The sequence below is a fragment of the Ctenopharyngodon idella genome, chromosome 18 (genome assembly GCF_019924925.1).
Source record: "Ctenopharyngodon idella isolate HZGC_01 chromosome 18, HZGC01, whole genome shotgun sequence".
In the NCBI taxonomy this organism is placed as follows: domain Eukaryota; kingdom Metazoa; phylum Chordata; class Actinopteri; order Cypriniformes; family Xenocyprididae; genus Ctenopharyngodon; species Ctenopharyngodon idella.
In genome coordinates this window covers 19,587,911-19,604,873 of record NC_067237.1, presented here as the reverse complement: position 1 = coordinate 19,604,873, position 16,963 = coordinate 19,587,911, and the positions used below count along the sequence as shown (strand labels likewise).

General features: G+C 38.4%; 1 protein-coding gene across 1 annotated transcript in view; it reads right to left on the bottom strand.

Moving 5' to 3' along the window:
- The window catches only part of LOC127499334 (RNA polymerase II elongation factor ELL2), a 49,959-nt gene extending 33,323 nt beyond the window's left edge, over positions 1 to 16,636 (bottom strand). The window contains exons 1-2 of the mRNA XM_051869521.1: positions 16,439 to 16,636; positions 11,634 to 11,681 (exon numbers count right to left, since the gene is read on the bottom strand). Of these exons, the coding sequence (XP_051725481.1) occupies positions 11,634 to 11,681; positions 16,439 to 16,621 (231 nt within the window). The 5' untranslated portion in view covers positions 16,622 to 16,636. The remainder of the gene's footprint in view (positions 1 to 11,633; positions 11,682 to 16,438) is intronic.
- Between the last annotated feature and the right edge of the window lie 327 nt (positions 16,637 to 16,963).

Genomic DNA, 16,963 nt, shown 5'->3' with positions numbered 1-16,963 from the left:
CAGAGCTTGAGATTACAGTGCTAATGATAATCCACTACATAAGGGGCGAGATGGAGGAATTATGGGAACTGTGAATTATGAACTGAGCAAATGTTACTCTCAGAGCCACCGTCACAACATCTGACTGTATGTTAAGTGCAAGTGTATACTTTGAGACTGAAGCTCAGGTTACTGTTCTTTTTCTTATGCAAGATACATTAGGGGAAGAATTTAACAAATCCAAAAATAACTGAATTGAATCAGTAAACAAATCAAACTTGAATTTAAATGTTCTAACCCAGTGAGTGTCAACCCAAAGATTCGTAGCCCCAATGTAAACAGACGATTTGCACAAAAGAGTTAAAAAAAAAAAAGAAGAGCAAGAGCCGAAATACACTACCATTCAAAAGTTTAGAGTCAAGAATATTTAGTAATACAGTAATCAGTAATACAACATGGCGACTCTGGTTTTCTTGCCCTCCTCTTTCACTTTTGTTCCTCCTTGCCACTCTCACTGGTCGGGACAGTATGTACACCTGACAATCAGTCGGCCAGATTTCAAACCATTAAAGGGGTCCTTGATTATGATTTCACTTATTTAAATTTAGTTAGTGTGTAATGTTGTCGTTAGAGCATAAACATCATCTGCAAAGTTACGACGCTCAAAGTTCAATGCAAAGGGAGATATTTTCTTTTACAGAAATCACTTTTTAAAGACTACAACAAATGGCTGGTAGGAACTACAACGAGCTTCTTCCTGGGTTGGTGACATCACTAACCCTAAAATTTGCATAAACCCTGCCCCTGAGAACACACAACAAAGGGGGTGAGGCCATGTTGGGCTGCTTTACAGAAGAGGAAGAGTTGTTGTAGTAGAGTGTTGTTGCCATGCCGTCATTTTACGCCGGACTACTTCACAAACGAGGGTCAATTCAACGCTGGATTTGCACAACAGATTAACATGACGGCACATGCTATTCGATAAGTTGAATCAACTCCACAGCAACTACATAAATTTATCCACTAACCATTCAGAAATATCCAGTTGCGTTCTAAAAGTTGTAACTTCTTCCTGAGTCTCTCCATCAGTGTCGACTCCAGTTTGAACAATGTAAGGCTGAACACTGTTACTGACAATCCTCATTTTGGCTGCGTGAGATTCTCCAGCTTTGTTGTTGTTGAGCAACCGAAGCACGAGCTGTTAAAGCTCCGCCCTCTTCTGGAAAGCGGGACGGGATCAGCAGCTCATTTACATTTAAAGGGACACACACAAAAACGGCATGTTTTTGCTCACACACAAATAGGGGCAAATTTGACAAGCTATAATAAATGATCTGTGGGGTATTTTGAGATGAAACTTCACAGACACATTCTGGGGACACCAAAGACTTAAAAGATTTAAAACATGAAAGATCGACAACTTTCAGTCTTGGCTCCTGAGATTTAATAAAAATAGTGCTCACAAGTGGCATTTATGAGGGGAGAACAATAATGTATTCTACCTTTTGGGAAACCCTGTCATTTTTCTCAAAAAACATGGGTTCTCAATCACACCATTTATGATATGATCAACTAGTATGAGTCACGTATTATGAATGCAGTGCATGAGCTCGCCTCTGTCTTTCACATTAAATCACTCTGTCGCGGTACCGGGCTGAAGTCCGTTACATTTAAATGGGGAGGAACCAGAGGGGGGGGGGGGGGATGTCTGTTGATGCATGGGGGTTGGTTTAAGGATAAATGGGGGTTGGCGATGAGAAGTTGTGGAGCTGAAAGAGGGGTGGTGGAGGGGGTTGTGGTGGCTGCCTCATCCCCTGAGGAACTGCCTCGGATGCCAAGCAAAATCTGTCTCTCTCTCCTCTCTAGCACCTGAGGGCTAATCTGTCAAGCTCAGTAAGCACTGGGCGACCTGACTCCATAACCATCCCTCTGTGTGTGTGCGTGTGTGTGTGTGTGTGTCGGTAATGGGGGAGGAAAGCACCCCGCATGCCGCTTTCATATGCACCCCATTCACAGAGCAGCCAGAAGCCATCCTCCACTCGCCTATCAGTTACTATAGTGACGAGTCTGCGCAAATTAAGTAGAGGCAGGTCTATGGGGGCGTCCACAGCCTCACTGGCCTCTGAGATTACAATAGTGGAACAGTTCTCTACGTTTTGATTGGTTAATGTCACACATTTTGAAAATTCATACACAACGCCAGCTTTGAAAGGCTCAAGGCAGTCTTTGCTCAGCATGTGTAGTATTTATATTGCTAGAGGATAGCTGGGAAAATGCAGGAAGTTTTAAAATGAATTTATGTGTACACAACATTCTTAATGTTTGAACAATTGCAATAGATATAATCATTTTTTGTATTTTAAAATTGGCCTGTCGAAAATCCTTATCCGTCATTGACCCTTATATACAAGAACTAAATGTCACAATTGTGAAAAAAGTTGCAATTGTGAGATTTAAAGTTGCATTTGTGAAATTTGAGATCACAATTTAAAAGATTTAAAGGCACAATTACAAGAAAAAAGATTCAATCATGAGATATGGAGTCGCCATTGTTAGATATTGTGAGATTTAAGGTGCAATTACATGCAATTGTGAGACTAGATGAAATTGAGAGATAAATCATTGCAATTATGAGAGAGAGAGAGAGAGAGAGAGAGAGAGAGAGAGAGAGAGAGAGAGAGAGAGAGAGAGAGAGAGTTTTTTGGGAGGAAAAGCCATAATTGTAAGAAATAATGTTTCTAAATTCTAAAACATTAAGTCACAATTACCTTCTTTTTTTATTTATTGTACCTATTCTATTTCCATACTTCTCTTTCAAGTTTGTCATATAAAGGTCTCCATTCAAAGCTTCAGGACAGAAACTGGTCAAAACAACTTGTCCCTGAAATGCAGAATATTTTTAAGCCAATGTTTATTTACAAGACCATTGCTCATTTCCCGAGCAGTCACACTCTAGACTGCCGGATGACCATGACAGACAAGCTACACGAACAAAAACAAACCTGAAAGAGGTTTCCGTTTCTAACTGCATTCACGTGATGGCTAGACGTGGCCATGAATGCTTCTCAAATAAGATTTAAACAACCCATGTGACGAAAAACTACTATAAACTATTAGAAGCAATGCATCCTGCTGGGCCGAGCCAAAGCCCCCTGCTGCAGGCACGGAATCAATGGATCCACTCATGTGACTGAAAACTGACACATCCCATCCACGTCAACGGCAACAGGACGCAGGCATGCTTAAAGAAAAAAAGAACATTTAAACCCAAGGAGACAATAATATGAGGTTTTAAGCATCAAATAAAGAGCGAGTTATGGATTAAAAGAAAGATGCTACACAGACAACATTTGAGAGGTGCGGCCCATTAATGGGCAATTTACTCCGAGCCGCACTCTTTCAGAAGTCGGTCCAGACACGTCAGAACTGTGAGCTTGCCCTGTGTGTGTCCATGCATGAAAGGCCTGAAGTGTCTGTGATCTTCCCCATGCAATTCTTGGCTCCGCTCAGTCATTTAAAAGCTGTGAGATGTACAGTACAACATTTTTGGAAGAGTTTCACATACACACCACCACATGTTTTCCACATTAATCACATTTATCTTCACAGGAAGACACTTTTGAAACCAAAAATGCTTTACTTGAGGATCTTGGTATGCATAAAAATAAATAATGAGCACTAAATGTTTTGCCAAATTCAACCATGCCACATTTTTACCATTTTTTTACCAAATTTACCATACATATTTCATGCCTTTATTGAAACTATTTTTGACCCTGTCACAACTGAATGATTTAGCTGTCAATATTTGCATATTTCTGAAAAGGGTCATTGCACCAGTCTCTCGATCAACTTGCACCTGTCACAAAAGCATTAAGTCCATTTATGATTTTGTTCCTCAATTTCATCTGGGCAGCTTAACATAATGAATGTTCCAACGCTCAAAACACTTAACTGGTTTGAGTAGAACAAACTTAAATTAAACAAATTAGTTCAGTTAAATTAACTGTTATGAGTATTTAGAACTTTCTTTTTCTTTTGAGTTCACAAAACTGACATATTTCACGTGCTATGTTTTGAGTTGTATGAACTCACTTCTTTTAATTTAGACTACGTTAAGTTTAACGGGAACTGGGCTGGGATTTCTATTTAGCATTATTGCTTTGCCCATGGCACTCAAAAGGGAGAGTAAATGCTAAAATTAAGTGTTATATAATGTTTTTTGTGCAAGATTAATGGTAAGGGAGATTTAGTAGTGATTAAAGTTTTGTTATGCTAATTTAGAAGAGTTTCTGTTAATGTGGGTTTTTGGAGACTTATCATCATGGTGACAAGTGGTGCATGCAGCTTGGTATGAGGTAGGTAAGTTTAAGTTGCTGTACTCATTCTGTAAGTGTTATACAATGCTATTGTTAACATTTTAGCAAATTAGCAAGTTGGCATTTTCAGAATTAGTTTGTTATAGCTAGCAAAATATTTACGTTGAGATAATCTGATAATTTAAATGTTAAAAGTTAAATGTATACAGTAAATTAGTGTACTCCAATATTTTAAGTTTAGAACAATAAAAATGTATGAGTACAAAAAAAATCTTAGTTTCTTAGTTTAAAAAAATTCTCATTCAACTTTTTTGAGTTCTGACAACTTATTAGGTGAAGTAAGTAACTCATTTGATTTGCAAGAACTCAAAATAAAAAAAGTTAATAAACTAAATCTTTTATGTTAATTGCTATCAAAATGTATGAGTTAGCAAACTCAGTACTTCAAGTTAGGAGCAATTAACATGCACTCATAAGTACTACAAACTCAAAACTTGATAGTTCTGCTTACTTAAAATTGGGAACATCATAACTAAAAAAATTGATGTAACTGATTACCTCAAATTTTTTGATTTAGCCCAACTTATTTGGGTTTACAGTGTACATGGAGTTTTGTAGGGGGAAAAAAAAATCATTCTGACTAGACTTTAGCAACCAAAAATTTTCTGCCAAAAAACCTAAAAAAACCCCCACATTTTTGGTTTCTGATGAAATCATTGACCGAAACAGTGAAATTTAATTAGCACTTCTTTGATAACACGTTTTGACTGAGTCAATGTCTATTTTGTGCACACAACATGGATAAGCTACAACAGGTAAACATGTCAGTATAGTTTGGACACGCTTCACCATGACCAACAGTGATGCTATTTAGCAATATGTAAAATTTCTTCTGCGGCTTTTAATTTATCACATGAGAACACAACACCCTGAACAGAATGAAGAGTTACTTTGGCTAAATGAAAGCTTTATTTTTTTCTTGGTGCATCACTAGGTAAACTTTTAAATGCAAATCTTTTTACATTGCATTTCTTTATGAAGTAACAGGCCAAATGGCAAGCAACTCCTTTTATGCACTCACCAAAGTCACTTTTTACCAGTTTTGGGCCTTGGCTAATGGTGCTTTCAATTCCTCCTGGGAAGTTCATATTTATGAGTTGGAAAGTCAAATTATTAAGTGCATTTAAACCACTTTGGTCAGAGTAAAATGCCGATGTACCTTTTCTACATAAAATCCAACAAGATTTTTTACAAAATTACGAATAAAGAATGCGCATCGGATACGTTTTTGCTTTATGTTTTTACTCTGTGAATTGAATCGTAATATATTCTATCATAATTGCACAGTAGTAAGGTATTTTGTACATGCAACTTAAATAATTTAATTAATTTTAACAAATTTACTATTAATACAGATGCTGCATCCATTGTGTCCGACATGTTTTCCCACTAACATTCACCCAACTCAGTTTGGTGACATTGATGTGCACTTGAATGCACTATAAGCTCATACTATTATTTAAAAGTTCTTCTGACATTAAAAAAAGAAGATCATCCCTGTTCTTCCAAGGACCTTGTCAAATATGGCCTGGCAAGACCATGCAGCAAACAGCTCTGCCAGTCAAAACACTGGGCCCCAGACAAGACGGGCACTCGGGTCCCAGTGCACGTCGCCAGGCACGTCACATCTGGATGAAAGAATCGGCGTGTGCCCTTTCATTCACACGTGGGACAGCTCCCCCCACACAGCCTCTGCTGCCAGAGACTCTCTGCGTTCTACGCTCATTCCTCTTATTGTCATTCTAATTAGCTTTCAAGAAGGAAAAAAGCCAGGCTCGTACACACACACACACACACACACACACAGAAGCCCCTTGCTCGGACAAGCACAGTCACAAACAGAACTGACCATACATACAAAATTCACAGATCCCAAGACAAGTTTTAGTAAAATAAATACACTCCCTCATCCTCTGATCAAATTAGCAAGCTACAGAGGACCCCAACAATGCATATTATACAGACACGTATTTAGACTAATGTACACTAATACACACTCTCCATCAAAATCTCACGTACACACACTCATCGGAGGTGTGAGATGGAGAACTGGTGCATCCCAGTGAGAGAAAAGAGGTTGAGACAATCACAGCGATGACGAGAAGACAGATGGGTGGGGGAAGCTAAACCTTCACACACATTTACCATGAGAACATCTCAGAGAGAAATGCTTTACCCCCCACCTTCCAACACAACTAATGCCACAGAACACACTCACAAACACACACAAACTCAGAAAACCTTTAAGGAAGGTATAAATTCATGCTGCTGCTGGATCGTCCACTCAAAGTCATAAACAGGTGTTTTTAGTAAAGAAAGGTCACTGACTTGACACTTTTTTTTTTGTCTGGATCTCTTATGTTATTCAAAAATACATTAAAAATGCAATGCAATATGATGAAGAGGTTTTCAATTTCAAAATGAAATACATTTTGATATTAATTCTTTGTGTAGCATTAAGTCAGAAATGTCTAAGTGGTGTAACTGGCTGTAGATTGTAAGAAAAAAGTCTTGATAAAAGTCCACTAAATCAAAAATCATTGTGGTATACCCAATAAAACATGACAAATATCATATCAACTAGAGGACTTTTTTTTGTTTCGATTTTTATTTTATTTATTTATTTTTATTGGTTAGTTCAGGCTTTAAAATGTCAAATGGGACGACCTTTGAGAAAGCAGCCTCATTCTTATTTGCATCAAATTAAATATGATGTCTACCCTGACTATTGTCCGTTCAACATGCAAGAAAATCGTATTACTTTTAATTTGAGGGTTACACCACTTGACATTTTTAGATTAAATATATCACAAATTATACATGCAGTCGAGAGACAAATACACAGCTATAAGTGAGAGAGCATATTAAAGAGCACATTATTATGCATAATCATGTAAAAGTTTCATTGCATTTTGAAAATGGCATAAAAGTTTTCCAAAAATGTATGATGCCAACATGAAAGCAAAGCAAAAACTTGCTGGCAAATGCGTTTTAAACTATATTTTTAAAAGCTTTCTCTTTTTCATCACAGACATCCATCATTCTCAGACATCCTAATTTGTTCCTGGCCCATAAAAGAATTATAAAAATTGCGCAATGCAACTTCTACATGATTCTACATAATAATATGCTCTCTAATTTAATATGTTGTCTCACTTATGGCCATGTCTTAGTCTCTCAATTAATACGAGATCATAAAAATGCATGTATAATACAAGAATTGGAGGAATAAAAGTCGTATAAAAATGTCAAGATATAGCCTGTCAAACTGCAGGACACTGCCGTTACCCTTTCACATTTTACTCCGTGAGAACTGTTTCTGTTTATTGAGACAGACATATATATTTGTAGCCTCTGGATAATTAATTTTGTGCAGCAAAAATCCAATTATCAAAAGAAAATGGGGCTGCATGATGTGAAATCCCAGTCTTTGAGAATCCGAACTGAAACCGAACATCCCAAGTGAAGCCATCAAAGGCATTCAGAGTCTATAAATCCTCCAGGATTGGGGATCACTCCCTGTAATATGAAAGGAATTTTACTACTCTAAACATCTTTTCTTGTGTTATTTCTCATCAGTTGCATCATCATCCTCCTCCACAGATGGAGAGAACGGAGCAAATTAAAGCTCCCCCATCTGTTAAAACCCAATGATGGCTAAATCATTTCTTAACTGCCACATGAACGCGCATTATCAAAGCATTGTCAAGTTAGTGGAAAATGGCAGCTGACAATTCTCAGCAGGGCACTTCCTGACTTTTCCACGCTGCCCGTCAAAGGTCTGGAGACAAGCCAGGACAAGGTTTATGGGAATTCCCTGGTCTGTGGGAGCCCTACTTCAGGTGGAAGAAAATTACCTGCTAAGGCTGCATTTACATTAATCTGAATACATTTGAAAATGGCATTTTCGTTTCAAAAAGCTCTTTGTCTTACACTAACATTTCAAGTGTTTTCCAAAAGTTTCCAAAAGCCATCACTAAGATGACAGCGAGAGACCAGACATATTAAAGTTCTCACATTATTCTTCTGCCATAATCATTTTAATATTAGCAAAATATCTCACCACTTACTGACGTATCCGGGTCGCACCCAACCAGCATCTAAAACACAATTGCCCACACGTTTTGCAAAGGGCTGTGCGATTAATCAATATCGTAATAAATTTGCGATGTGACCATGCACGATTTCTAAGCCGTAGAAAGCACAATTTTTCCGCCAGCCCCCTCAGTGTGTAATGTGAATGAAGTGCACGAAATCAAGTGCGAGAACAGAGCAGGTTTAGAAGAAAGCACTGAAACAGGGAAGATGAATTCAGGGCAGGATAAGAACTTCAAAATCAACATTCGTGGCTTGGGAATATTTTGGATACAGAAGAGATGATGTATCATAATGCCAGATAATTTGCAATAACTGTCAAACTGCGGCAAAACATTCACTCAGAATGCGTTTTTGTGGTTGAAAACACAAGACAAGTCTTTTTAGGGCTGCCCTCAACTAAAGATTTTTCTGGTCGACTTGTAGTCGTACATTTAAGCTATCAGTCGACTAATCACACATTTATTAATAAACCATATAAATCATAATAATGAGCTTAATGCCTAAATAGCTTAATCAGTATTCAAGCGCACACATAAAGCTTGCCACAGTGCACCGACAGAAGTAATGATTATGAATGCGCCGGAGAAAAACAGCAAAAAGTTGACGATGCTGATCTCCGCAGTAGTGGACACACCTACACCCTGTTTGCTTTCATTATTATACAAAAGCACAACATTTTGTTGTTATTGTGAGTGCACACAAATAAAAGTTCACCCATAACAGATTCAAAAGATGTATTACGCTTATCTATATGACCAAAAATGAGTATTTTAGGTGCAAGTGATTGCACCGGCTCCTCCATGTTAGCTGTCACGCAGTAAGCGCGCTACTATTCAGCTTTCACACTCCGCACAAACACTTAAATAGCCCAAATTTTTCTAGGTTAATGTTAAAGCGAGCGGCCATGTAAAGTTGCTACTACTTACTTTTTCCAGGTGATAAGCCTTATTTGAGGACGTCCCGCCCGATGTACTGTAACTACCACATAGACCAGCTGTTAAAGATCTGTCCATCACAGACTGCGTGACTTCGCCACTTCCCGTTTATTTTTTTTCTGCGACTAAGCGACTAATAAAATTTTGGTCGCAGGGTCGTAGTAAATTAGGGGGCAGCCCTACTTCTTTTACCTTGAGTGCTGTGTAGAAACACCATTTCACGCGCTACAAAAGACGTGAGCGCAACAGCCAAAGACATCCGTCTAGCGCGTTTATGTAGAAAAACAATGACGCATTCCGAGCCAGGTGAATAAAAATTGATAATACGGGCATTTGGAGCTGCACAACATATGAAAAGAGATTAAAAGGCATACAGAAATAACCGACGCTGTCACGTATAATTTATGCAAAGATATGGTGCCTGCAAAAATGGTCAATAAAGCCAGCTTCCAAAAAAAAAAATGATACAGACAAGTAAGGAAATATTGTTTCAAAACCATGATCGAAATCGCTATATTGATCAAAAAACGTGATAGCATTTTTTCGTCCATTGCCCACAGCCCTAGTTTTGCCACAGGACAGCAATTTTCTGTCATCTCTGCATGAATTTTTTGTCATCTTTGCAGGAATGTAATATGAAGACTGTACAAAGTAACATTTATTTCATAGACATGAGTAGCAGGCACAACGATGCCATTATAACTATAGAAATATATGGGTATAATATGCATCACATGACTAAACGTGGCATCGTTTTCACAGTCCACAACAAGGAACAGCTCAGTTTTCGCAGTACAAAAATGGTATCTCAGTGTGGACGGAAGGCTAAGCATAGAGAAAACAATTTTCAAGTGACTCCGGATTATTGTAGACATAGCCTAAGAAAGACCAGAACTAGGAGCGTCTATGTCCCGAGTGTTGTTCAAAGATATCAATCCATTGTAAAACTATGATACTCAATGTTATATCAAGCCTGACTGCAGTGAAAGCATCCTGAGGTTACGGCTAATAGAATGACTGATAACTTGGTTTCAGTACTATGGACTTAACATCACTCCCTACCCCCAGCTGTAATAGCTTAATTTGTCACCCTGACACACATACAAACACACACACACACACACACACACGGCTCAAATACCTCATTAATGCCCAGCAGCCCATTATCTGAGGAGGAGGGGATGAACGCTCAAATTCAGTGCAGCCAATTTGAATATGTAATGGGCTAAAGATATAATCACTAAATCTAATTCGACAATTAGAACAGATTCCAGTTTTACACACTTGACACAACTACGCTACTCCAATTTTAAAGCGGAAGAAACTTCATTAGATCAGATATTGCTTGACTACATGTGACAGTATTTTGCATACTATAATTGTGGAATTAGTGGGGGTCGAACGATGCTTTAGGAGACACGGCGGCCACGGTTATCCCCCTCCTTGTCGCAGGTCTTTCATGTCTGCACTGAGACAACAGGCATAGAGACACAAGAGGCTCCCTTGGGTTTACCAACACCCCCACCTCTTCCTAGAGCTCTTGACAAAGCCTTTCCAGTCACCAGTCTGACCCAGTAACCTGGCGAGCAGCTCGGGGGTGTTGAGTAGCCTCTCCCGGGCTTCCGACCGCAATCGAGTCACACAGCCCGCCGTTTTTTGAGTCCATTTCCTGTCCCGCTTCTGGATCAGATGAGTATGCTTTCGACGGGCCTGATTGTGGCTAGCAGGCGCTGATGGGGAGGTGTGCTACGGCTGAATGTGCTAATCCGGTTAGACACAGGCATCTTTCTTTACAGGCGTTTCACTGGAATGCACCCCCTACCAAAAATCCACCTAGGCCGTACAGTGTGACCACACTGCCAATTTCACTAGCTGTAAATAACAATACTCGCATATAAACCAAACCACTGACACGCAAATGATATGAAACCCAAGAATCGCATCCAAAGGATGACAGTCTCCTAATTTATGGTGCATAGTTGTGCTTATGAACATGCATGCTGCTATAATTATATAAATGTTCCCAATCTAGTCGGGCAGGCCCTAAGAGTTGCGTCACTGCAAGCTACAGTTCCCTCTCCATTTCAGGCGATGGTTCAGGAGCTCATGAAATATTGAGAGAGTATGCAGGCAGCTGAAGGGTGCCGTGAGTTTTTTGCTGCACGACTCAACAATCAGGTCTAATTAAAGGATTGCAATTTTTAGGCATCAGGAGGGGTGAGGAAAAACACATTCATCTTACCCCCTGGTTCCCCTTGAAGCAAATTGCCGGTTGATTTGGTAAGGACCCCTGGGGACAGAAGAAAAAAAGGTAGAAGAGGTTGGTTAGCATCTACTATTATTATACAAAGGATTAGAAAGAAACAAAGAAATCCTGGAAATGCATTATCTCCACCTGAATTTCTAGGCTGGAACAGATTCCAAGATGCTTTAAAGGGTTAGTTCACCCAAAAATGAAAATTCTGTCATTAATCACTCACCCTCAAGTCGATCCAAACCCATAAGATTTCCGTTCATCTTCAGAACACAAATGAAGATATTTTTGATGAAATCTGAGAGCTTTTTGTCCCTCCATTGACAGCTACGCAACTGACACTTTGATGCTTCAAAAAGTTGATTAAGAGATTGTAAAACTAATTCATATGAATTGAGCAGTTTAGTCCAAATTTTCTGAAGAGACTCAATCGTTTTATATGATGAACATATTAAATTTAGGCTTTTATTCACATATAAACATTCATCGTCTTACACATTAGTTGTGGTAAACAGAAGCTCAAGCAAGTTTGCTTGATGTGCGAGAACCAATGAGGTTCATTCTCGTGTTACGCATCATGTTTGAGCTTCCGCAAGAACCAATGAGGTTCATTCTTGTGTTACGCAGCACCGCAAGAGGTTTGTTCTTGCGCATCAAGCAGGTTCAGTTTATGCTTATGTTCGCTAATGAATGTTTATATGTGAAAAAAAGCCTAAATTAAATCTGTTCATCATATAAAGCAATTGAGTCTCTTCAGAAAATTCATATGGATTAGTTTTACGATCTCTTTATGAACTTTTTTGAAGTGTCAAAGTGTCAGTTGCATAGCTGTCTATGGAGGGACAGAAAGCTCTCAGATTTCATTAAAAATATCTTAATTTGTGTTCCAAAGATGAACAAAAGTCTTATGGGTTTGGAACGATATGAGGGCGAGTAATTAATGACAGATTTTTCATTTTTGTGTGAACTATCCCTTTATGAAAAACAATGCAAATGTTTTTGTACCAAAATTCTGTCATCATTTACTCACCATCACGTCGTTTCAAACATGTGACTGACTTTCTACTTCAAAACACAAAAGTTTTTTTTTGTCCATACAAAATTCCAAAACAACACAACTGGACCCCATTAAGAAAGAAAGTCATACAGGTTTAGAACGGCATGAGGGTTTTCATATTATTAAGTGTTTACCCACAATGCCAGCATTTCCACAAGCTGTGTTTAGGTACTAAGTTCAGTGAAATATCATGCCTACCTATTAGCCTCCCTTCACAGTAATTACAGTCTCCCATTACTTGCTTGCCCCCATCGACAGAGGCACAGTTCTCTCCTGTATTAATTCATGCAGACTGCGAGTGAGGGGGGTTGTTTTTGAGAGAATGAAAGGCTGGCTGTCACTGGCCTCTCAGCAGTGTCATGGTTCTGCTTGTGCGAGCCTAAAGATCAAGGCCGGGCTTTGCTAATCTGCACTGGAATGCGTCCGATTAATAAATCTCAACTTGAAAGACCTTACATGAGTCAATCAAATGTTATTGTGTGAGGCACGGATGAGTGTGAGGATGTTGAGTGTGTGTGGACATGTAGAAAAAGTGGGGGTGGGACAAGGCAAACATCATGGGAAAAGCTTTTAGCCAACAAATGTTGAGCACTAATTAGGACTAAAGGTAAGTTACAAAAAGCAATTTGGTCTTTTTTCTAAAGGTGCATCAAGCAGGCCTGGACATTATCTACCCTGTGGTGTTTGTCCACCACATAAAGTGTGTACAAATTAGGCCTTTTATATAACCATCTCTTGCGAGCTGTGTGGAGCTTTTAACACTCAGCTCAGTCCAACGTCCAGGAGCATTAACGCCATATATATATGAAACAGTCTCATTCACATCACTAACGTAAATTACTGAGAAAGAAGGGAGAAAAACATTAGGCTTCCCCCAGCATAGCTTGAAACCATTAAGCAAGGTCAAAAGATAGCACTTATTATCTTCAAGGTACAGCTGGAGCTTTGGTCAACAAGCATGTTTATCTATTATGGATGTTACAGGGAGAGGCCGTCATGTCACACTCCAGACATACAGCACAGCTCAAGTTGCTTATTAAAAAATACAGGCTTATTCGTTCTGCGTTTGTTGTCCTGGTCGGATTAGTGGCTAAACATTACTGTAGTAGGGGGTGGTGGTGCTGTAGCTAACTTGAACTTTGTTTTTTTAGTTCTGGTACAGTGAAAGCTTATAAGCACATAATGAGCACAGGTCAGAGGAGGACAGTGAGGTATCTAATGACCTGACTTGACCATGTCCTTGGTTATATTACAATGAATTAATTGTTTTAATTTTCACTTCTGACCTAATTTGTAGTTGATAAACGGGTACCCAAGGTCTCCCATGAGCATCATATGTCAGACTGAACAGAGCCACAGCTCCAACCATACATTGTAATCATTTATTACCTCTTACCCATAAAATTAAATGGTCACACTTTATATTAGGTGTCTTTATCTACTATATATATACAAATATATATTTATTAGGGGTGTAACGGTACACAATAATTACATGAAAGTATTTTTCAAATACAAGCACAATGTAAAATAAGTACAATGTGTGTGTGTGTGTGTGTGTATATATATATATACACACACACACACACACACATACCTACATATACATACATACATTATATATACGTACATACATATATTATATACATACACACATACATATATATATATATATGTATGTATGTATATGTGTGTGTGTGTATGTATGTATGTATGTGTGTGTGTGTGTGTGTATGTATGTATGTATGTGTGTGTGTGTATGTATGTGTATGTATATGTATATATATATACACACACACACACATATACATACATACATACATACATACATATATATATATATATATATATATATATATATATATATATATAAACTTGTATATTTAACACATTTGCTGCTATTGAGGTGGGATACGGATACGGTTAAGTTTAAGGACAGGTTTCGTGGCATGGTTAGATTTAAGGGTGCGTTAAGATGTAAGAGAAGGGTGAACAGTGTAATTATAAATGTAAATACATAAATTAATTACAGCTGTAATTACATGCAAGTATTTTTCAAATATAAGTACAATGTACACAATAAGTCCATTTTAATTTAATTATATATATAACTTGTATATTTACTGACAAAAAAAAAAAAAACAGATTAATAAGGAATCCACACCAAAACCCAAAATATTACTTAAACCAGCGTGTTTATCTCTACTTTGCACTCTTTCTACTAGGTCACATATGATTGACAATAGAACATTCATTATCGAGCTCCTGTTGCAAGCTCGAGGAAGTCTTCTCGTGCTCTGATTGGGTCAAACGACATTCTACACCGCCTGACTGACCAATGAGCGATGACATCGGGACGGCGTCCAAGCGTTTAAAGGTCTAACAACAATACGACAGAGCATGCCAACAAAAATACACCTTTATCGTCCAATCATCGGCAAGAAGCGCTGGGGTTGAGATGAAGCTGACTGGACAAGTGCCCCGTCCAGCTGGCGTACACTGAAGTATTGATATTACCGGAATCTTTGCTGTAGAGCCGACGGTGACAATGAGAAGTGTATTGATTACTGAACGGAGGATAACTGGTAAAATGCGGGTTTCCTTTACGTGAGGCGAACATTGCACTTAAAGGGATAGTTCACCCAAAATAAAATTCATTTACGCGCCCGCATGCTGCTTAAAACCAGTCTGACTTTCTTTTTCCTCGGAACACAAAAGGAGATGTTAGTGACTAACAATCTCAAGTCCTTAATCACTTACATTGCATGTTTTTTTGGGGGGTTTTTTTCATACAATGAAAGTGAATAGGGACTGAGGCTGTCATTCTGCAGAACATCTTCCGTTTTGTGTTCTGTGGAAGTCATAGAGGTTTGTAACAACTTATAAATAAAATTTTCATTTTAAATGGAAGTGACTGTGTTGCCATGCAATTGCCACATTTAAATTAATCAATTCAAGAACTTATTGTAAACTTAAATAGCCTACCTAAAGAGACAATACGAGGTTAAATGCGCGTTAAATAAGCTTTAATACTGGTGATAGTTCATTAAACCTTTGCAGCGAATTGAAATGTTACTCTCAAATATGTGTCAATGAAATATTTGATAGCGAAATAAAAAAACAATCAATCTTAATGACTATTTGAATTGTTAAATGCTACTTGATCATTTCGAGTTTGAGCCTTGAGCCCCTCTCAGACCGTAAGATCCCCGTGAGTGCTCTGGGTAAAAGAAATATATCCCATCTTCGGTTTTAAATGATCATAATTATAATAAGTAATGCAATGTCCAGCATTAAGACAGTGTCATGTTGCATTTCGTATCATTTGTCAGAAAGAATTAAGCGACGCCTTTATGTTGAATCTAAAGTGGAAGAGATTTTGTAAAGCCAATTTTAACCGGCTTAACCAAAAAAATAATACGATTGACATTTGTTTAATTTTGTTACAGTATAAAAATACCAATAAGTAACAATAAATAGAAACGAACTTTAACGCAACATAGTAACAACTGGAACTGGATGTGTCCGATTTCCTCCTGTTAGGCTAGGTACTACTTGTCCCTGTACAAACAGCATATGGCACTTTAAGTGACGTACTCTGCCTAAATAAATCAACACTTTACAAACTGCTAACGGGGGGAACTGTTTTGAAGTTGTGAGTTCGGAACTTTTCTTTCTGTCCCATTGAGATCAGTGGAGCAAATAAACACTGACGAAATCGAACCAAATGCGTTACCTTGAGATTCTGATAGGCTTCCAGCGTCCGGATGGCAGTGTCGGTTAGCTTGACGTGAAAGATGGTTTTGTTGGGAATGCTTTTATTAATCTTTCCACAGGAGAGTCCATACCGATGCTCCTGTCTCAACGCTGCCATGTCTGGAACTGAGGTGAACTGGCGACATTCTCGTCCAAACGTCATTCTCAGATGGGCGGGGTTACGAGACAGCGTTTTGGCGACGTCATAGACAGACAAACACACACACACACACACACACACACACACAATATGCATATGTATTTCAGCATTAAACCTACTACCCTAACTAAACTTTGTAATTCGAGGGTGATATAATAGAGTTCGATTTAATGGTAGCCTCTTTGGTTCAGCCAGTTCTGTTTTTCACAGAAATTCATTTTAAACTACTACATAAGATAGGCCGTATCCGGATGGATGGATGGATGGGTGGATAGACAGACAGACAGATAGATAGATAGATAGGTAGTTAAATGTTTGCTCAACCTGCTGGGTAGTTTTATTTAT